We start from the raw sequence: 22,767 nt of genomic DNA, 5'->3' as shown, positions 1-22,767 counted from the left end.
GAGGAAATCTTGCCGTTGATTAAGGGACAACAGTAATTTGAGGGTCCGCAGAGTACGCCAGTGGAGATAGAAGGGAAGCCATTCTGTGCCTATCATAAAATCAGGAATCACGCCACTAATGAATGTTACGCTTTGAAATGGTTGGTGGAGAGAATGATTGAAAAAGGGATGCTCAGGGAGTTTGTCGCAGAGGTTCACCAAGCCAAGAGAGTGCCAGCTACGGCTAGAATTTTAGGTACCATCAATGTCATCTTTAGTGGGGAAACCCTGGGAAGAAATGCACACCGAGAAAAGATGAGAAAGACAGCAAGTTTACAACAAGTGAATGAGGTGGTCAGCATACCGCGGCTAGTGCGTGGAATCGCAAAGGGTGATGAAAGCATAAGGTTCACCCCGAAAGACAGAGTCAGTAATTTCTCCGCATGAGGATGCGTTGGTGATCACTATAGCGATGGGCAATTATCTGGTAAAGAGGGTGTTGGTAGACTGCGGCAGTTCTGTGGACTTGTTATTTAAGGGGGCGATGGAAAAGATGAATATTGGAAAATATCAGCTACAAGCGCCTCAAACTAATCTTTACGGGTTCAACGACAGCATGACAGAGCCCATGGGGGAATTGATGCTACCGGTTACAGCCGGTCCGACAACGGTGTTCACCAAATTTATGGTGGTGGATTCAAGTTCCCAGTATAATGCTATCCTGGGGAGAAAATGGATCCACAAAATGAAGGCCATCCCATCGACATTTTACCAAGTGATCCGCTTTCCTACTAATGGGGGGACATATGAAATAAGGGGGGATCAAGTAGCAGCGCAGAAGACAACGAAACAAAAGGAGAGAGGCATCACACGAAATAGGGTCAACATAGCAATTACAGGAGACAGCGGAAACAGGGGGGTACGAGCCTCCACTAGGACCGAAAACGTTGGATAAGTTGGAGGTAGTGAACCTTGGGGTGGGAGGTGAGGAAAAGTTTACCTTGATTGGAGCTGACTTGCCGGAGGAATGGAAATATAAGTTGGTACAGTTTCTCACAGTTAACACTGATAAATTTGCATGGGTAATCGAGGACATCACAGGTTTGGATCCAGATTATGCTTGTCATTATTTACATATGAATGAAGATGCTAAGCCAATGCGACAAAAGATGAGAAGTATAAGGCCCAAATACGCTGAAGGGATCCGCGAAGAGGTTATATGGCTGAAAGGGGTAGGGATAATAAGGGAAGTGGAATTTATAGAGTGGTTATCTAATGTGGTCACGGCACCGAAAAAGAACGGCAAGGTTAGAATGTGTGTCGACTTCACAGACGTAAACAAAGAATGCCCGAAAGACTGTTACCCAATGCCCCGGGTGCATGAGTTAGTTGATAGAACGGCAGGATACAAGGTGTTCTCCTTCATGGATGCATCGATGGGATACAATCAGGTCGCGATGTTCGGGCCGCATCAGGAGAAAACCACCTTTGTGTGGAGGGTGGTACTTATTGTTACACCAGGATGCCTTTTGGCTTAAAGAATGCGGGTGCTACCTTTCAGCGGTTGGGAGAAAAGATGTTTGAAGGCAAGATTCGAAAGGTGATAGAAATATATATTGACGACATGGTGGAAAAAAGCATGTCGGAAAAGGAACACTTAAAGGGTGTTCATGAAACTTTTGCCATACTGTGCAAGCATAATCTGAAACTCAATACCGAGAAATGCCCATTCGGAGTAACTTCAGGGAAGTTTCTGGGCTACATAGTCACCCACCGCGGAATAGAAGCAAATCCAGATCAGATTTGACCGTTGATTGAGATGCCATCTCCGCAGAATGTGAAGAAGTACAAAGACTGGCGGGAGAGTCACTGCACTGAACAGATTCATTTCCAAATCGTCGGACAAATGCCAGCCTCTATACTGCTTGCTGAGAAAAACTCATGATTTCCATTGGACCGCGGAATGCAAAGTAGCCTTCCAAGAGTTGAAAAGGTACCTTGGGCAGGCACCCTTGCTATCACGGCCAGAACAGGGAGAAAAGTTGCATTTGTATCTGGGTGTTAGCGAGTATGCGATAAGTTCAGTTCTGGTGAGGGTAATTGACAAGATAGAAAAGCTAGTCTACTTTCAAAGCAAAACCCTACTGGAGGCAGAGACCCAGTACAGTAGGATTGAGAAGTATGCTTTGGAGTTGATATTTTCAGTCTTTAAATTAAAGCCTTACTTCGAAGCTCATTCTGTGGTGGTAGTAACAAATTTGCCTCTCAGACAAGCGTTGAAGGCCGAGAAATCAGGTAGGATGCTTAAGTGGGCGGTATTACTCAGTTCTTATGAGATTACATATCAAGTCAGAACAGCAGAAAAGGCACAAGCCATGGCAGAGTTTCTGGCCGAATTTCCTGCAGAGGATCCCACTTGGGGAGAAGAAATGGTGATGGAATCTGAAGGGGAGGTTGGCCGCGATCTATTGGATCCTTGGGATATGCAAAATGGGTGGAGAGTTTTCGCGGATGGCTCTGCTGCAGATACAGGAAATGGCATAGGGGTCGTGTTAGTGACTCCGGAGAACAATCGCCTTGAGATATCCATGAAACTTGGGTTTGCTGCATCAAATAATGAGTTTGAATATGAAGCGGTGATAGCTGGGTTAGATTTGGCCAGAGATCTAGGGGTGAATGAGTTGTCAGTTTTCTCAGATTCCAACTTGGTAGTGAGTCAGGTGAATGGAGGGTTTGCGGCTCGCTATCCCCGGATGGCAAGATACCTGGAGGTCCTACAGCGAAAGGCAAGTAAGTTCGAAAAAATACAGTTTGCCCATCTGGGCCGCGGAGAGAATAGACATGTCGATGCTTTGGCTTATGTGGTTGCAGTTCTTCCTGGATCAGAGGGTCGGTCAATCGAAGTAAGAGTGTTAAGAAGCCAAGTACATCAGATGAGGATGGTATTTGGCTCACTACCGAAGGGGATCAGGGTTGGATAGAACCGATAAAGACTTTCTTGAAGGGAGTAGAGGTAGAGAATAAACAGGACAGGCGAAGGATGGAACAACTGAGTCAGCAGTACACATTGCTGGAAGGTGACCTATACAGGAGAAACTTCTGCAGCCCATTGCTTAAATGCATAGGTCTGCGGCAGTCTCATGAAGTTCTTGCTGAGGTTCATGAAGGAGATTGCGGGAGTCATTCCGCGGGGCAAACTACAGCTCATAGATTGATATCACAAGGGTATTTTTGGCCCCATATGAAAAGAGACGCCACAGAGTACGCCAAGAAATGTGAGAAATGCCAACGATTTGCTTCATTCATACACTCACCAGCTGAGCCATTGCATAATGTGTTCAGCCCATGGCCGTTCGCCATGTGGGGACTGGATATTGTAGGACCTCTACCCATGGCAAACGGAAAAAGGAGATTTATGTTAGCCGCTACTGACTACTTTACCAAATGGGTGGAAGGCATAGCTTTTCAACAAGATAAAGAAGAGAACGTGAAGAAGTTTTTGTGGGAGAATATCATCTGCAGGTTCGGGCTACCGCATACTGTCATCGCAGACAACGGAACTCAGTTTACAGGGGGAAAGGTGCGAAAGTTTCTTCAGGCATTTAAGGTCAAGCAAGGGTTTTCAGCCCCGTACAACCCTGAAGGAAATGGACAGGCAGAAGCATCTAACAAAATAATAATGGATAATTTAAAGTGAAAGTTGGACGAGAGGAAGGGTGCATGGGCAGACGAGTTAAGTCATGTGTTATGGGCATATCGAACCACACCGAGAACATCCACTAATGAATCACCATTCGCAACGGTGTACGGAGTAGAGGTCGTTATTCCAAAGAAATGATAGAATCCACGACCAGAATGCAGGCTGTGGAAAGTGGACTAAATGAGAAAATATTAGTCGCGGATTTGAATCTTGTTGAAGAGAAAAGAGAGATAGCCCGTATTCGGTTGGAGGAGTACCATCGGACTCTACAGAGACAGTATGATAAACGAGTTAAGCCACGGAGTTTCAAAGTGGGTGACTATGTGCTGCGACGAGTTACTCCAGCCACCAAGAAAGAAAACGATGGAAAGTTGGGGCCAAACTAGGAAGGTCCCTATGTCATTAGTAAAAAGGGTACCTATAGAACTTATGGATTACAAACTATGACTGGGGAGAAGATAGAGAGGCCGTGGAATGTCAGAATGTTGAAAAAGTTCCATGTTTAGGATCTTTGCTTAGTCTTTTCATATTTGATAGTGCACTCTTGTGTTGTTTATTATTATGTCTATGAAATAAACATGCACTTCTTCCAAATCAAATGAGTAGTAGATAATAGAAATCAAATCGGGGGCGACCATAGTGGCCCCGCCAAGCTTCACAGTTGTTCAAAGAGAGCGGGGGGGAAGAGCCCTTCGCAGACTGTATGTCCGAATCAAACTGGGGGCAACCCTGACTAGCTTCATAGCTGTTCAAAGAGAGCGGGGGGGAGAGCCCTTCGCGGACTAAACGTCCGAATCAACATGGGGCAACCCTGACTAGTTTCACAGCTATATAAGAGCGGGGGAGGGAAGAGCCTTTCGTGGACTGTATGTCGGAATCAAACTGGGGGCAACCCTGACTAGCTTCACAGTTGTTCAAAGAGAGCGGGGGGGAAGGGCCCTTCGCGGACTAAATGTCTGAAACAACATGGGGGCAACCCTGACTAGTTTCACAGCTATATAAGAGTAGGGGGGAAGAGCCCTTCGCAGACTGTATGTCTAAATTAAACTGGGGGCAACCCTGACTAGCTTTACAGCTGTTCAAAAGAGTGGGGAGGAGCCCTTCGCAGGCAAAACGTCCGAATCAACATGGGGGCAACCCTTGCTAGTGTCACAGCTAACTAAGGCTGCAAATGAAAAGGCTGCAAACAACTTGGTTAAAATCAAGGTAGCTCCTTCAAAGATTATGAAAAATATATTCAAATTAAAGTTTCATATAGATCAATGGCTTCAATACATAACGAATCAGAAGAAAGGTGAAATCGAAAAGTATGACAGGTGGTAAATTACAGTGCAAATAGAGTACAACGCAAGTTGATTAACACCTACTACACAAATGTAGTGTGTCGATGAAGCATTTGTCCAAACACATACAAAAGATAATTGTTCAACACCTAATTTACAAATCAGAAAGAAATCTGCAAAGAAAGAAATCCGATATGTGTTACTGCTGAGGATCAGTATTCAATTCTTCCTGAGAAATATTCTCCTCTTCACTGACAACGGTGCTGGTGTCTTCATTCATTTCCACTGGAGAAGGGTCAACATTAGTAATGGGAGTAGTCACATCAGGGGTAGTGGTCTCAGCAGCCTCAGGATGCGTGGTCGATGATACCAAGGATGGTGTATCCGCTACTGGAGGAGGCGATGGAAGAAGACGGCTTGCAGCGCTAAGCTGAGCGAGTTGTTGTTGCAATTTATGAGCAATCTTCTTTGCAGCGAGACTCCGAAATCGCTCTGCGGCTTCTTTTATGGCCTTGTCTACAGCAGCTTGAGTGGCAAGTTTCTCCATCTCTTTGAGGCTTTCCAGTTTAGAATTGACCCCTGCTACGTAGTCACGGTGCTTATCCTCGGCTACCTGGAGCTCCCTGTAAGCCTTGACTGCCGCGATCCGCAAATCGTCCCTTTCCTTCTCCAGCTTAGCATACTTTGCTTTCCAGCCATCAGGGCCATGTATCTCCTACTTCGCCGCCTCCAGATTCTCCACGGTGCTGGTAAGGTCGTGCATCACATAGCCAATGTCTAGACTCAGTTGCAGAGACATATTGGGTATAAAGGGTAGTACAAAGGATAATGAGCAAGTAACGTTAATAACACACACCTTTTCCCATCCAGTGTAAATGGAGGACCTATGGGAAGCGACAGTGCCAGAATCTCCATAGGCTTGATCCCGAAGGAGATGAGAGCTGAAAAACAAAGAGGCGGTAATAGCTAGATTTTCCAAAGCTGAGTCTCAGGTAGTAACATCGCGATCCCTGGCCTTGAACTTGGGATGGCAGACCTCGACTGGGCCTAATGTTAAGGGACCAGCTGAAAAGGAATCCTATCTGGGGTGGCGCAAAGATATAGCAGACCGCGATGGTTTAGTGCGGTTACTAGTATGAGGTTGAGAAGTAGAAGTAGTTTTGGCCTTTTTGGTGGGAGGACTCTTGTTTGAAACTTCGACAGGCGCATCGCCATCGGAGTCACTGTCCCAAAGCTTATACTTGTTCACATCCATAGCGGTAGCAGAAGGGAGAGGGGAAGTATGGGCAAAATCGTCTTCCCACTCAGCCACACGAGAGTACGAAAGAGGAAGGGTGTCAGTAGTAGTAATCTTAGCTTTAGCAGCAGCGGCACGTTGGGCAACAGCTCGTGAATAAGAGATTTTAGTGGTATAGTTGAAGGGCTTGTGAGCTGGACGTTTTCTTTTTTGAGGTGGGGATGGCTTGGGCTTTCTTTCTTTGGGGGGCGGCAGGCGATAGAGGGGTCCTTGGTATTTGCCAATGTCTTTTAGAGAAGGGTCAAGTAAGAGAGGAGTGACTTTTTCCGGATCAATGCCGAGGACTTCACACTGTGCACTCCCAAGTTTGCGAAGGGATTGGAAGATTTTTGAATAAACGCCATTGTATATCTGTGATCACGAATCGGGTGTCCAACCTATATCACCAAGAGTAAAGACAAATTACAAACAAGTGAGACATAAATACTGCGACTCGAAACAGCTTACTTACCATTTGTTACGAAATGGAGATGCCTCAGAGAAACTTCCGATGGGAGGTCCGCGGATAAAAAACTCCCGGACACATACAACGGATAGTGGTGCCACACCTTGTCAGAAGTGGTGATGTGAAGAATAAAAGACTTCTTTTGTGGACGAGTGCAGAACGATTGATATCCCACACTCCCAAGTTTAGTGCTTTTCTTTATATAGAAGTGAGCAAGGATATCGCGGAGTTGAATTTTGGGGGAGTGGGTCTCATTGTAATAGTTGGCGGCGTACATAACACGCCAAAAGTTATCTATGCCTTGGCACGGAGGAATGTTGAAATGGTTACAGACCTCGACGTCAAGAAGGGTTAAGGGAAAACGCAGACCGGCCGCTATCTGTCCTACAGTAGTGACGTGATAACCTGGGCGCGGTGTTACCAACTGAGGAAAGTGGGTGATGCCAGACACGTGTTCTAGAATAACGTCACTAGGTATGCCATAAGTGGCTTTAACGGCATCTAAGTTGGGCCTGTGGTAGTAGGATGGCGGGGGATGCAGAGAAGATTTCCCCCCAGAAGTAGATGGAACAAATGGGCTCGATAGAATCGTCGGATTGGGGATTGGATCGTCCGGTGGAGTGATGGCTAGATCTAGGGGTAGAGGATTCAGATCTAGCGGATTTGGTGGCAGAGAATTGGGTGGCGGAGGTAGCCTCCGATTCCGATACAGACATGATGGAACCAGTACTAAGAGTGGAGTTTACAAAAAGAGAGGTATGCAATTCCAGAAAGGAAGAAAGCGAAGAAGCAACACCCCCAAAAATGAATAAAACAAATAATGAAAGGAAAGGAAAACAAATAAAAAAGGGAAAGACAAACCTGCGACGAGAGGGAGCCAAGGCGATGGAGGTCGAGAACACCTAACGATCTTTGGAGAGCTACCGGAGGGAAGAACAGTGGGAAGAAAGGGGAAAGGGTTGAAGGGAAGGAAGTTGAAAAGATGGTGAGGGTTTGGGGTTTTGGGGGTTTTGAGAGAAGAGAGAGGTTTGAGCTGGATTTGAATGGGCAGGGGCAAAAAGGTATTAACCGACAAAGGAACCAAGGAAAGGGTGACAAGTGGAGTCTCGATTTTCGAAGAGGCAAAGTACGAGGTGCGTGCACCGTATTTCCAGGTGGCAATACAGAGGAAGCATGTGGAACACGTGCTGGGAGAAAAAAGATAGGGGGACAAAGTGGCAGTGTCAGGAAAGAGAAGTATACCGTGAAAGGTGTATGAGATGAGAAATGTTAGTTCTCGGCCCCATAGTTGTTCACAGACCATCAATAAGACCGAGAGAGGGCATCTGTATGGGTCGTATTCATGACCTAGGAGGTTAGTGGTGAAAATGGGATGCAGTATAGTATGGGGAAATAGGTTGCATGGGATCAGATCCGCGGTATCCTAACTGCTCCGGAATTGTTGCGAGACTTGGAAAGAGGGAGAGCGGAATCATAATTGCAAGATAACTGCCGTGATACGTGGAGAGAGAAGGGAGAATGGATGAAAGAGGATCGAGGGACCACAGAGAAAAAGGGGGGAGAAGAGAAGAGATATAAAAGGGTCCAGGAGAGAGAATGAGGAGGAGAAAAGAAAAGAAAAAATACAGAGAGAAGAGTAAGGAACAGGACAAGTAATCACATAGGTTGTAATAGTGGAGCATACAAGTACCTCAGAGATAATTTCCATAGTCAATTCACGCTCGCATCCGTTTGCACGGACAAAGAATTGCCCGTTTTGGAAATAACCATGTTTATAGAACAACAGGACCAATTCTCTGGAAAAAATGCCTGCTTAAGATGTAAAAGAGGGTACCATCCTCGACGTAAAATTTCTGTGTAAAAAAATGGATGAAAAAGACCGTTTTGGAAATTTTCCATAAAATTTTGCTCAGGCACTAAAATTCTAGTGAGGGCCATTAAAGATGGAGTGGTAAAGAAAATTTTTAGTGGAAAAAGGGAAGTTGGTATTTAGGGGTGTCTATCCTTGTTATAAATAGGCACCAATCCTTGTTTCTAAAATATGGCGCAAAAGTTGTAGTGTGGATGAGAAGAATGGGCCATGTGACAACAAGGAGTGCCCATTTTTTTTTTTTTTAAACAAATAGCGTAAGTAGAAGGCAAAGAAAGATGTAAATATAATATTACAATAAGATGTATGAACGTACAGAGGAGTGGAAACACATCATAATGATATGATAAACGTAAAATTGTTTTAATTTACCTACGAAATAAACGATAAAACTCAAAACGCAAGTGAAACTAAACTTAATTACGTGTTTCTATCAAAGATTTCTATACTCTCAATTCTATCGAAATAGAATAGAGTAAAAAGTCCGTTCCACTCTTAGTTCTTTAACATTCAAGTTTCCTAGATTGACTAATCTATTCAAAGTTTAATGAGAGCAATGGTGGGAATTATATTATGATGTGAATTAAAACTAGACGTAATATAAAGATTATAACTTTATTAAATTTAACTAAATAATAATTGAATTCTAAATTAATAACTAAGAATTGAATAACAACAACTGAAATTAGATCTAACAATTTTTAATGACAAAATCGAAATGAACAAGAAATAATTATTTTATTTATCTAATCAATGTAGAACTATGATTCAAAGAATTAATCTAAAACAATGTGTGAAACTAACTAATTTAACTAATTGGATTCAAAAACTAGATCTACAAACTATTTTAATGGCTACTTTCAATTCTAAGCTATCTAACTATATCTTTCTTAAGAGCTAAGTCTTCTTTTATGTAAAGGAGGACACCAGATCCACAATTTCGTGCATGGGCTGAGGTCTCATATTTTGGGCCGGAAAATCAAGCCCAAAGCCTAATTTCTTCAGTCCACAGAGCCTGTTTCAACTGGTTTTGTCTTCAGCAGACTTTTCATCCACTTCTGCTCTTCTGATTGGGTCAAGGCTTAGACCATTGGAAAGCTCCTTTTGAGCCGGTCGTTTTGAAGTAAGGCAGGCCCAAATCCAATGCCTAAGTCGAAAGATATGGTCTTCGGAAGTTCTACTGACTTGTGCATTATTTCTGCCCGTGTTGACTTTTCAGCTTTTGACCGAGCTTCATAAAGGCTTTGTCTCCTTGAATCTTGGCCTTTATCATAGAACTTCTTAGCAACCAACCCTTTGCTCCTTTATATCGCCAAAGTGGCACATTTATGCACATAATTGAGTTCCATGCCTGAAATACATAAAAACACGTAATTAGCATTAACTATTATTTATTCCTCGTATAATTGGTCTAAAAGTAGTATTATTAAGTTGTTAAAACTACAGTTTTGGGCTCTTATCAAACCACCCTCAAACAATATTTTGCTTGTCCTCAAGCAAATATGAGAAATTAGCATAAGTGAACCAAAATGGAGTTCTAACTAATCTCGTTTCGCCAAGTGCGATTGCATTTACCATATGCAACAAGGCCTTAAACCACTAGAAATTTCCTAGTGGGCGAGTTATAAGCTCGTGAGAGTTTTCCAGTGAAGGTACTCACAAACTTCATCTATACTACAACGACTCAGAAATAAAACTATTGTTTCCTTATCTATGTTTCAATTATCTGTACATCTCACTAGCAATGAATACAGAATAATCAAGTCGAAACCTAAGCTAATATATGCATAATAATCTATGATCTACGAATAAACATATTTGCAATGAGTAATACTATGAGATGAACTAGCAGGTCCGTTTCTGAAAACTTGGAATAGCGTCCTTAAGTAGGTCCTCACATAAATGTCAAGACAAAAACCACTCTGATTTTTCCGCTCAAGTTTTGCTACTCCAGTGTGCAGTGGGCATACTTTACCTTATAAACTCAATGACACACAAAGAAGTTGGAGTCGATCAAACACATCTGCCACTTACTATCACACTGACCTATTCCTAATTGAGCTAAAGGTCTTTATTAGGTGTTGCGGGGATTAGGAGATGGTTTTAAGAAGGAAGGAAATGGATATTCAAAAGAACAAGTATGAGATAATAGAGTCTTCATATTATGTAACTAGAGAAAACCTTATTCTTTACTTTTGCTTCTACACTTTGTTTCCATCCTTAGCCATATATATTTTTTTTCCTTTTTCTTTGGCTTTTGACTCCTTGATTCTATTTTTGGAGTTCTAACCCTTTATTTTATTTTATTTTTCTTTTATTTGGATGGAAACTTACTTTTCTCTTCTGAAGTGACTAACGAATTCTTGATTTCAAAGGTTATTCTCTTTTCTATTCTTCATCTCTATTCTCAAACTTATTCAAAGAATTGGGTAGGTTAATTTTTTATTTTGTTTTGTTTTGTAACAGGGTAAAGGATTTCTGGTTTATGAAAGGCTAAAGAAAGGCTCAGAGGGGCGACTAGCGGAAAATAATTCATAGGTTGGAATTTCTGGCTATATAGATCCAAAGAGGGCCTAAATTCTCGCTTAGGATATGGTATTGTGATCTACCAAGTGGACGTGTGATTTCTCTATCCGGATTTTACTTCTCCCTTGTGTCATTTCTCAAATGTGTCACTCATATAAGGCTTTAGGCTATATTCTCAAATGTGTAACATTTATAGATAGATGTAAGGATTATTACCTAATATTAGGTTCTAGATTATTGAGCAACAATACCAATGTTCCTATTATAGCATACTTTTTATTTATTTTTAAAATTTTTGAAATTTTTAGCTAGAAAACAAATGTATATTATACATATCTACATCCTAACAGATGTCTTAATTACACGTGTTTCTATGCCCCCCCCAAACAAGAAGCATGCTTTGTCCTCAAAGTATTTTAAATAAAGAGGGTAGGAAAATACCATTGAGACGCGTGAAATTCCAGAACATCTGCAAAACAAGGTTATAACATACTAATATAGAAAAGAAAACTGACGCAACTCTATAAGAGTTCCACCCGTTATGGGGTTAATAAGAAATAGATTGCTTGGGACATAAGCAGACACTAACTGAAATAAAAACTTACCAGCACTCCCGTTTAAACATTTTCCTCCTCATTTCCCTCTTCATCCTTAATAAAGAAATGAGGTTCCTTCGCATCCTGCCATGCCATTATAATTTGCTAGGCTTCATGTCACTTATCATCTACTATGGCTAACCTGTCAAGCGCCACTTGGTCGGATGGGGTGTAAGGCGCAACCTGATAAGGTTGTATCCTCCACCCTTGCCAAGTCATTATACGGAACGATTAAATAATACAATTGGTGGGTCACACAATGTCGACCCCAACGTGAAACGGTCACAGAAAATAGGGAAGAAATATAGCATTATACGGCAAATTAAAACAGGCATAAAAAGGTATTCATGCCTCTTGCCATGGGCTCGGGCTAAACTAGACATTAAGGTCTGGGGAATATCATAGAGTGTACGTCCCCCAACTAAAGCAAGGAAAATATCACAAGTTTCGTCATTCATAGAAGAATAACGCCATTCCCCTCTAATGTTGAGCATAATCCAAAACAAAATAGTGCCGACGTTCATAGACAGGCTACCAAGGGCGACGTTATAATCCCCTTGGTCCTCTATCCTAAAGATTCTTGCCCCGTAATACTCATGCAAATCATCATAGTTATACATGTACATATTATCTACCAAATAGGCCTATGAGTCTTGTATTTCGGCCGGCATAGCAAGTCCAAGCACAAAGGCTATCAAGAACCTGGAAATTTCCATTGGTTCATCCCCGATGGGGATGGAGAACACACTTGTTCTCCATCTGGTCTATCAAAGAACTTACAATTATCATAAAAATAAGATGTAAGTGCGGGAGAATAAAGTTCATCAGGATTTACCAATAGTGGCTCCCATCCTGCTAGAATGATCACTTCGCGAAACCACACACCATAGGTGTCACTTTGGAATAAATCTTCAAATGACTGTTCTGGTATGATACAAGGGAATGTCATCCCCAATAAACTTGCAGGAAAAGATGCGAAGGATCCTGAAACAACCCTCAGAAAATTGGAAATTTTTGGTGCCCACAGGGGTAAGGGCGCAGGGTGCGCTCAAGTTATGCCTGGGATGGGCGCGGGTGGTGCTCTGGTGATATTTGAGGTCCAGGCACTTGGGCACAGGGTGCGCTCACTGTTAGCCTGGGATGGGCGCGGGTGGCACTCCAGATGAAAACTGGAATTCCAATGTTGTGGGCGCAGGTAAGCGCTTCTGTTTGGTGAGAAAGTAAGGCAGTGTCGCTCGGGGGTAGGATTTCTCGACAGGCTTAGAGGCGCAGGTGAAACTCCTCTCAGAAAAGTGTCGCCGGGAGCCGATAGGCTTTTGAAGTCGCGAAGGAAAAATAAGGTAAAGTGGGAGCAAAACGTAAAAGATGAATGTGAGATGTAGTTGGGGTTGTGAGTGTAGAATGAATGCAGTTTTTATAGGTTTTAAATTGCTAGAACGAATCGGAAAGTTTCCAAAAGGCTTTAAGGCAATTGCCGGAAATAATAAAATTTCCAAACCCGAAAACGAAAATAACTCATATTCTTGATTCTAAGACAACCCTAATATCTTTTAGGTTGAATTGAGGATAGAAACTGCCTAACTCAACGAGATTGTGTCCTACCATAATATCTATTCATAGCGATGGCCATATAGGTCATATTCTCAACCCTCAATCGAAAACAAATTCTAAAATAGACGAACATATAAACGAATTATGCTAAGCTATTTAATACCACCCCCAAACAATTTGGGAAGGTGGGATTAATGATAACAACCACGCACAATTCGAAAATAGCCAAATTATATTAAATTTTAATTCAAACAACATAAAACAACCAAATTCAAATTTAATTACCTAACTAATATCCGATTAATAAAACAATAAAAACAACTAAATAGCAACGAAACACAAAATTATTTGAACACCTAGCCATGTGATGAAGAAGGGCCCGATCCATTCGTTCTTTGGCGACGACGCTCATGCCTCTCAAACTCATCTGAAACAGAACCCTCCAAGGGTGGCATGCGTCGTAGAATCTGGTGATGCTGGTGGATATTCTCCATGTTAATCAAGATATCTTCTTGGCCCTTTTTGAGTATTCCAAAACTCGTGTTAAGGTTCGTTTGTTTATTTCAAATTATAATCTGTATATCTCGTATATCTTCACAAATAGCGTAAATGCAATGCACGCTAGTATGCAACACTGACATGCGTTCTAAATCAAACGTACACCTCTCCAAAGCATCTTCATCCAACCATGTCATGTCCTCCCCTCCCCTTCCTCAGCCGAATCCACTACCCTATCCTCCGGCAACATCCAAGTCTTTTGGATACACTCCTTATAACTACTTTCATTTGCATGCAATTTCAACATTATCCACTCAGTTCTTGGTTTATTCCCCCAAGACAACATTATCTTCGTAATTAAAACAGGAAATGGTGTGATACTCTTCCCAACTCCTCTAATCATATTTAACAAAAACTCGAGGATACAGAATTCATACCTCCTTTCTTGCAATATCCAAAGAACGTGCAGACATGTGAACCCGATGTCGCTCACTTTCTCATTCCTAATGACGTTCTTACCAATCCATTGAGCTACAACCAGTTGGTTGGTGCGCAGAGATGACTGTCGAGCACAATGAGAAGTCGTATTATATTGACCCTCCATAAGGGTGTCGTTCATTAATGCAGGAACACCAGTATACTAGGATTCCTGCACGGTGGCTTCTATGTGGCGTCCAGGCGTAATGCTTAAAATATCAGCCAACTTCTCTTTCGATAATTCTCTCCGAGTCCCAGCCACTTTCATGAAAATTTTGTGACCGGCCAACTCTCTCTTCTTATAGAACTATTCGACCAAATCGGAGTGATAGAAATCATCTGTCGAGTACCACAACCAATTCCAACCCCTGCTAATCATCTCATCACCGTAAAACGGTGCGAAGCGGTCGGCCGTAAACGCTTGTTCCAGCAACAACCTTCGTCTTTGAGCCATTGATATCTTAGAACGATTTGGGGTTTAAAAGGACTGTGGGAATGGAGTTTGAAGCTCCCTTACTAACAAAATAGTAGTGGTGGCGCGGTAGTTCAAATTTCGTTTGGTTTTGGGTGATTTTCGGTGGTGGAAATTTTTGGGATTGGTGGAAGAGTGTTTTAGAGAAGAATTGAAGTTAGAATTGTATTGTGGGCATGGGTGTATTGAAATTTATTTTTATTGTTATTTTTTGTTAGGTTTTTAAATTTGGAAATGGCAAAATTGGAAAAAATCATGATTTAGTTTGTTTTGGAGGAAGGAGACACACGCGCGTGCGTTGGGCCCAAGCCCAAATTGATTTTCTGATTTTTGTTGATTTTTCGCACAACTTTAAACTAAAATTTCCGCTTCATTACCGGTCCGATTTATGCAAATGAGATATGAAAATGATCAGGAGAGAATTTCCAATCTAATGATCCATAAAACACTCTATTCCGACCATATAAGAAGATGAAAAATGCCTCAAAGTTTGTGCATGATGTAAGTTATGCGAATGAATGAAATCTAACTTAATAGAAAATGTCAATCCGAATCGTAATACCATTAAACGGTCTAACCAACACAACTGGAGAGTTGAACAATCCAGGATGGAACGAACACCCCACCCCCAAACAAATTTTAGACACAGAGTTGAGAAAATTTGTTTTTTTATTTTTTTTAAGTGGGTCTTTAAAGTCAGATTCTTGAGACTTCTCAACTTACTATGGTTGTGAATTTTAACGATTTTTAATTGTTTATGAATAAAAGTTAATATAAGAAAAACAAGAAAGCAATAAATGCATAATTCACACCATAGAAGAACATGACTCAAAAACTGAGAAAACATGCAAGAGTGGAAAATGTGAATTATGTTGACCGTGGACTTAGGATCCGGTACTTACAGCCACACACTCCATAGGGAGGGCCTGGTTACCTGAATGGTGCACTTATCAGTATACATAAGTGATAGGAAGTACATCAGACAACCAAATGAGTCATTTATAGTCAGATACGCGAGACTTTAATAAATAACTAAATATATATATTAATACCCTGCAGTTTCCATATATCAACAACCTAAAGAGTTGTGGGTCTTTCCAAAAATAAATAACATGGAATGCACCCCCAAACATAATCAGGCACCAAGATTTCCTACGGTAACCTAGTAGAATGAAAACGAAGTCTGATAGACCTAGAACGTAATCGAGCATGCACCTTCTTATTCATCTTTGAACGAGAGGTTGTCCAAGTGAATGAGTGTGAAAAAATGGGTGGTTTGGGAAGATATGGTGGATAAGGATAAGTATTAGAAGGAAAGAATGGAAAGAATGAGAATGTGGGTTTAGCACAAAACTCATTCATGGTGTAGGTAGGAACTGTTTCCATTCTAAAAATGTAGGTGTCATGTGCATTTTCTTCAGGAATTATATCCGTATTAGGCGGATTTAGAAAATCATTAAGCACAGAAGAAATAAGAAGGTCAAGTGCAAACTCCAGGTTTTTTTGAAAAGGTGTAGGATGGGGTATATTGATGGAAGAGGAATGATGTGAGGTTGGTGAATGGTTATCAATAGGAGAGGACTCTCGAGGTGGCGGAGAAGAGTTGCAAAAGAATTGAAGGAAATCTTCCTCAATTCCTTCCACGTCCAAGGAGTCCTTATTAAAGTTGGAACGTCCAACGGAAAAGAATTTGTGCATCTGATTATTTGGAAACGTGGTTTTGACATAATCATGAGCTAAACTCTCGAACGATATTGGTATCAGAAATCTATGTGATTGGTTTAAATAGATTGACCTCAGCGGAAAGATGGCCAAAAGATAAGGACATCGAACCATTACGGCAATTTATAAGCGCGTTGGCAGTTGCCAAGAAGGGGCGCCCTAAAATGATCGGACAAATCGTCATTAGCTTAATTTCCGTATCGAGGATAACAAAATCTGTAGGATAGTAGAAATCTTGAACCTTAACCAGCGCGTTTTCCACTACACCCTTAGGATACTTGATAGACATATCAGCTAATTGCAACGTCATTCTTGTAGGTTGCATTTCTTGTAGACCTATTTGTTTATATAAATAATAAGGGAGTAAGTTAACACTTCGCCCCGTGTCTAATAAAGCAGCTAGGTCGTAAGTATCTCCTAAGGTGTATTGTACAAGAGGATCTAACCGGGGTCCTTGTACTTAACTATTCCATTATGTTCGATAAAGTTGGAACCCGTTAAGAAAAAGTCTTTTGGAATATTTGTCCTACTCCTAGTAATGCACAACTCCTTAAGAAACTTAGCGTGGTGAGGTAATTTTTTAATTCAACGAAAAAGGGTAGGTTAATCGTTAGATTTTTGAAAACGTCTCTAATCTCGTCAAAGTTTGTATCTCTTTTTAACAGAGCTAATTTCTGGGGAAATGGTGGTTTCTTACTATATTTAGCGTATGGTTCTATTGGATATCTAACCTTTGCTTTTGCTTCTTAGGTTGTGGATATTTAGTTTCTGTTTCGGTATCTAGTATAATATCTGGTGTAGGAACTCCTTGTGGGGTAACTATAGACATAGTAACTTTGTTATCCACCCCTCTGCCTGAACGGAGAGCGGTGATGGAATTTATCTCTCCTACGTTTGCAATTTCGTTACTAGTATTACCATTTACTTCAAAGGCTATGTTTGGTGTTTTAGGATTAGGTATTGCTTGTCCTGGAAACACACCTTTCGGTTGTACTTTCTCTTGAGCTAGCTACTGTAAGGAAAGTTGGATGGCTTGCAAAATCTATTGTTGAGATTGCATAAAGGTATCGAAACGATCCGGTTGTGGAGTAGTATTTGTTACAGGTTGTGTGACAGGAACTATGTCACGTTGATTATTAATGAATGGATTTTGGTAGTTATTATTTATCGGAACGATACCTCTATTAACATTATAATTATTATTGTTATAATTATTATAATTATCGTGACCTTGTGCTTGACCTTGTCGTGGTTGAGCTTGGTTATAATTGTTTGTTTGCCTAACATTTGGGTTAAACAACCTTGGAGGTTGTTGATTATTCCGCCAACCGAAGTTGGGGTTTTGTCGCTAAACTACGTTAGGTTCACTATTAATGGAACAAACGTTATCTTGTTCTGATTGTTGTTGCTCATAAGCGAAAGGACAATAGAAGAGTCGGGATGCTCTAGACTTAAACAGAAATTACATGGATTGGAGTTGACATTCATGATGGGGATAGGCGTTTGTTGAACAGAAATAGCCTCTACCTTTTTAGTTAGAGATTCAATTACATTTTTAAGTTCCGGATCGGGTTTCATCTCAAACATACCGGCGGCCTTTACTGTTGTAGAAGAACTAGCGTTGCGGGAGATATCGTCACTACCCCTCCCCCCCTCCCAGTTATTATTACATTTAGTCTGATCTTCTAAAAATTTATAAGCTTCTGAGGCTCCTTTACTTAAGAAACTACCCCCATTCATTATGTCAAGGACTTCTTTATGGTGGTGTAGAAGTCCCTTGAAAAAGGCACGAACTAACATGTCTTTCGCGAGGTTATGATGTGGACACTCTATAAGTAGATCGGTGAAGTGATTCCAAGCCTCTGAAAATAATTCATGAGGATTTTGTTGAAAGAAATGAATCTAGGAAAGCATTTCATCGGTCTTCAGTGGTGGGTAAAAATGTTTCATGAATAGTTAAACAAGTTTAGCCTACGAGTCCACAGAATTAGGCGCTTGGGCAGTTAACCAAGACGTCGCCTTATCGGCTAAGGTGAAGGGAAATACCCTTAGTTTAATTTGTTCAGCACCTACCGTAAGATGGTGGAATGTAGTAAGGACTTGGTCCATCCTACGCATGCGCTGATAGGGCTTTTCATGGTCTAACCCATGAAAAATGGGTAACAAATTAAATATATTTGAGGGGATTCGGAAATACCCCACTGGGTCTGATAGAACGATGCAAGATTTAAGGCTATCGTTCAAGGCTTTGTAAAAGTCAGAGATAGGAGACTCTCTTTCTTCAGCCATTACTTCGAGTGGTGTGTGTGGTATGCTAGCTAGAGGTGTAGTGAGTGGTATACTAGAAAGACTTGTTTGTTGCCGTGTGGGTTAATTACGTTAGGTGTTTTTCTTCGGCCCGACCTTAATCTCATGCAAGGCTAAGACCAATATTAATGAAACACAACAACACTCCAAAAAATCCTGATATGCTAGTATGAACCTCTAACAGAAGATGCGAGGTGTAGAAGAGAAGAGTACATGAAAGCCTCCTTGCTTCGCTTATGAATAGCGTCTTGTTTACGCGTGCTCAGTGTATATAACAAGTTTGAACACTGAAAACTTTGAAGAAATGGAAGTTTGAAATAAACCTGTGGAAATCGGGCAGTTTCAGCAGGCGCTGGTGCTTTCGAATATGCCTAGGGTAGGCGCAGTCCCGCCGAGCAAAAGGTAGATGCCGCATGTGGACGTAGGTGGCGCTCCAAGTTGGCCTTGGTAGGGTGCAGGTGGTGCTCAACTAAAGGGTGGGATTCCAGGCGTGTGGGCGCAGGGTGCACTCCACTTTGGCTTGCCTAGGGTGCAAAAGCGCCCCGAAGTAATTTTTCGTGGAAACTTGCAAAGTCTGAAACGAATGAAACCCACGGTGAGAATCCCAACAAGGGTGGGTGGGTTATGGGACTTTGAAAACTATCAAGTCTACAGAAAACAATACTAAAGAGTACTAAGATGGAAGCGATGCCATTTGATAAATGTAAAATTGTTTTAATTTAATTACAAAATGAACGATGAAACTCAAAATGCAAGTGAAACTAAACTTAATTACTCATTGATATCAATGATTTCTATACTCTCAATTCTATCGAAATAGAGTGGAGTAAAAAGTTCGTTCCACTCTTAGTTCTTTAGCATTCAAGTTTCCTAGATTGACTAATCTATTCAAAGTCTAATGAGAGCAATGGTGGGAATTATACTACGATGTGAATTAAAACTAAACATAATATAAAGATTATAACTTTATTAAATTTAACTAAACAATAATTGAATTCTAAATTAATAACTAAGAATTGAATAACAACAACTGAAATTAGATCTAACAATTTTAAATGACAAAATCGAAATGAACAAAAAATAACTATTTTATTTATCTAATCAATGAAGAACTATGATTCAAAGAATTAATCTAAAACAATGTATGAAACTAATTAATTTAACTAATTGAATTCAAAAACTAGATCTACAAGCTATTTTAATGGCTACTTTCTATTCTAAGCTATCTAACTGTATCTTTCTTAAGAGCTAAGTCTTCTTTTATGTAAAGGAGGGGACCAGATCCACAATTTCGTGCATGGGCTGAGGTCTCATGTTTTGGGTCGGAAAATCGAGCCTAAAGCCCAATTTATTCAAATCCACGAGCCCGTTTCAGTTGGCTTTGACTTCAGTAGACTTTTTGTCTACTTTTGCTCCTCTGATTGGGTCAAAGCTTGGACTATTGGAAAGCTCTTTCTGAGCCGATCATTTTGACGTAAGGTAGACCCAAATCCGAGGCATGAGTCCAAAGATATGGTCTTCAGAAGTTCTGCTAACTTGTACACTATTTCTGCCCGTCTTGTTTTTTCAGCTTTTGACCGGGCTTCATAAAGGCTTTGTCTCCTTGAATCTTGGCTTTTATCACAGAACTTCTTAGCAACCAACCTTTTGCTCCTTTATATCGCCAAAGTGGCACATAATTGAGTCCTATGCCTGAAATACATAAAAGCACGTAATTAGCATTAATTCTTATTTATTACTCGCATAATTGGTCTAAAAGTAGTATTATTAAGGGGTTAAAACTACAGTTTTGGGCTCTTATCATGATACATGAAATAAAATACAAACCTAAATATTAGATATAACTATATGCCACATTAACAATATTACTATAATAAAACAACCGAGCATGAAGACTTGAGTAGTATATTCAATCTACTGCTGCTCAAACTTTTCTAGTGCATCCATAAAACTTGAAACTTGGAGCGATCAAAAAATGATTTTTAAAATAAGAAGTGGAGAGGGGAGAAGATGAAAGGAGTGAAATGTGAATAATGTGTTGAACTTGTTTATGAGAAGTGAGAAGATGAAAGGACTGAGAATCCTCTGGGGCTATAGGAGAATCCTCAGGGGCTGCAGAAGAAGAACCAGGAGTCCTGCGACGTCGTGCATGACGAGCTCCTGTGGAGGCTAACTGCTCCTAGATATCTCCCAGAGTATCCAACACCTGGGCCTGAAACTGATGCTGGTTTGCCATGAACATTCGCTGGAACTTGTTCTGGTAAGTATTCATTTGGTCCTGAAATGTATCCATGGAAGCTCGCATTTCCTGCTGAAATTCGCCCATGTTGTCTGTCAGTGCCCCGTGGCGAGTGGTCATATCCGTCCTTAACTCGCCCAAGGCATGTTTCATCGATACCTAGCAAGTGTACATGTCTTTCATGCCATTGTTCATAGCATGTATGGCATCCATAGGGTGACTCATCTTACTCAGCAGTCTCATCAAAGTAGGGTGGGTGAGATGAGCCTACGTTAGCGTGCTCAGCAGCCATTGGTGCTGTGGGTTCCCAAGGGGTCAGTATGCATTTCTTGAAGACAAGCATATTCTCATATAGTGGTATAGGGAGTAGCGGGGTGGCAAATAGAAAACCCAAATTAATCATAACTTGCGTTACAAGAACGACAAGAGGGGCTGACCTAAGAGTGGCATGTGTAATAATATCAAAAAGAAAGGTAACTATGCAAAAGTTACCCTTGCACTCCTGGAGAATCCGGAGAAGGTGGAGGAAGGTCTTGTTGCTGTCCGAGGGCTTCGAGGTGCCAATGACGTTCAGTCCCATCCATTGAGTCACAGCCAGCTGGTTCCGTCGCACCAAGCGCTGATACACGCATTTCCCATCTATATTGTACTCGCATTCGATTAGCGTGTCGAGAATTAGGTCGTAAGTCTGTGGGTACATGGACTGCTGCTGAGTCAGCACGTGGTCGACCAGAGGAATGCCCGTGATCCCGGAGATCAAAATGGGTGTGACTTCGTGGCGCACACCCTCGACGGTAATCCAAAAATAGTCTCCATAAAAGCTCCCATTGTCGTAAAATTTCATCACCAAATCCTTAGAATAAAGCCCGCCATTAGCATATAACAAGTACTCCCATCCTCTAGAGTGAATTTCATTATCAAAGAATGGAGCAAACATCCCATTTTCGAATAAATTTCCAAAAAAATTCACCACACAAATTCGCCTGTTTTCGGGCATTACTACTTTTAGGGAGAGGCTGGCTATTGATTTATGATGAGGGGGAGAAATGGGACTTGCTGATGCAAGGGAATTGGAATCGGAGTTGTAAGAGTCGCGCGCGAGACCTGGATATGGGCCTATCTCGTGCGAGACTGAATCGAGAGGGGACAAGATCCGGATATTGGGGAAGACGAAGTGTGTGATGGTGACGCATGTGGTTGGGTTTAAATGGCTCGAGAATTCAAGATTTGGTTGGGCCAAAAAAATTTCCCAAGCCCAATCAAGCCTAAAGCTCGATTTAAGCCTAAAAAATCTAAACGCTCACCCACGACTCGTTCGGACTCCGAATTGGATGAATGAGATATCAAAATGATCGGCATGAAAAATGTCATCCAATTATATGAGTCATTCTCAAAGGTCACAAGAGTTTTTGAAAAGAAAGGAGGGTTGTTTTATTTATAATCAAATATTTTATTTATATATAAGGGAGATTTCGTGAAACACATTGGATGTCCAGAAGAGTCAACATCGAAATTCATAGGCAACTGTTGCATGTCGGCTCGAGTGAACCCAATCCAGCCAGACTGTGGATTTACCTTTATGTATTATGGGGTTAGGGGTAGGACAGAACCATCCTGGACCGTGCGCGCTACGGTCTAATAATATTTCCCTTATTACATACGGCTATCCTCAAACCGCCCCAAAGGGAACTCAAAGCCAATTCTAGGGGTTGGTCTGCTGGAATCCATTTCCCATTTGTGTTCCAAGTATGCAACATCCGAGGTTAAACACAAATCTCTATGTGTACAACTTAAAGCATGGGGAA

General features: G+C 41.3%; 1 protein-coding gene across 1 annotated transcript; it reads left to right on the top strand.

Moving 5' to 3' along the window:
* Positions 1-153: 153 nt before the first annotated feature.
* LOC147493318 (uncharacterized) lies at positions 154-3,676 on the top strand. The gene is made up of 3 exons (XM_086567823.1): positions 154-405; positions 1,986-2,769; positions 2,868-3,676. Exons 1-3 carry the CDS (start codon positions 154-156, stop codon positions 3,674-3,676), a joined length of 1,845 nt encoding a protein of 614 aa, XP_086423949.1.
* The last annotated feature ends 19,091 nt before the right edge of the window (positions 3,677-22,767 follow it).

The sequence above is a fragment of the Coptis chinensis genome, chromosome 6, assembly GCF_015680905.1.
Source record: "Coptis chinensis isolate HL-2020 chromosome 6, ASM1568090v1, whole genome shotgun sequence".
Taxonomy (NCBI): domain Eukaryota; kingdom Viridiplantae; phylum Streptophyta; class Magnoliopsida; order Ranunculales; family Ranunculaceae; genus Coptis; species Coptis chinensis.
The sequence above is the reverse complement of the archived record's forward strand: the minus strand, read 5'-3'. Positions and strand labels throughout refer to the sequence as shown.

Excerpts from the sequence above, each read along its gene's own strand:
- LOC147493318 (XM_086567823.1), top strand. The coding sequence starts at position 154 with ATGATTGAAAAAGGGATGCTCAGGGAGTTTGTCGCAGAGGTTCACCAA. Across the intron at positions 406-1,985 it reads GGTTCACCCCGAAAGACAGA|GCACCCTTGCTATCACGGCC; the intron begins GTCAGTAATTTC and ends TACCTTGGGCAG. Across the intron at positions 2,770-2,867 it reads GGTCCTACAGCGAAAGGCAA|GGTCGGTCAATCGAAGTAAG; the intron begins GTAAGTTCGAAA and ends CCTGGATCAGAG.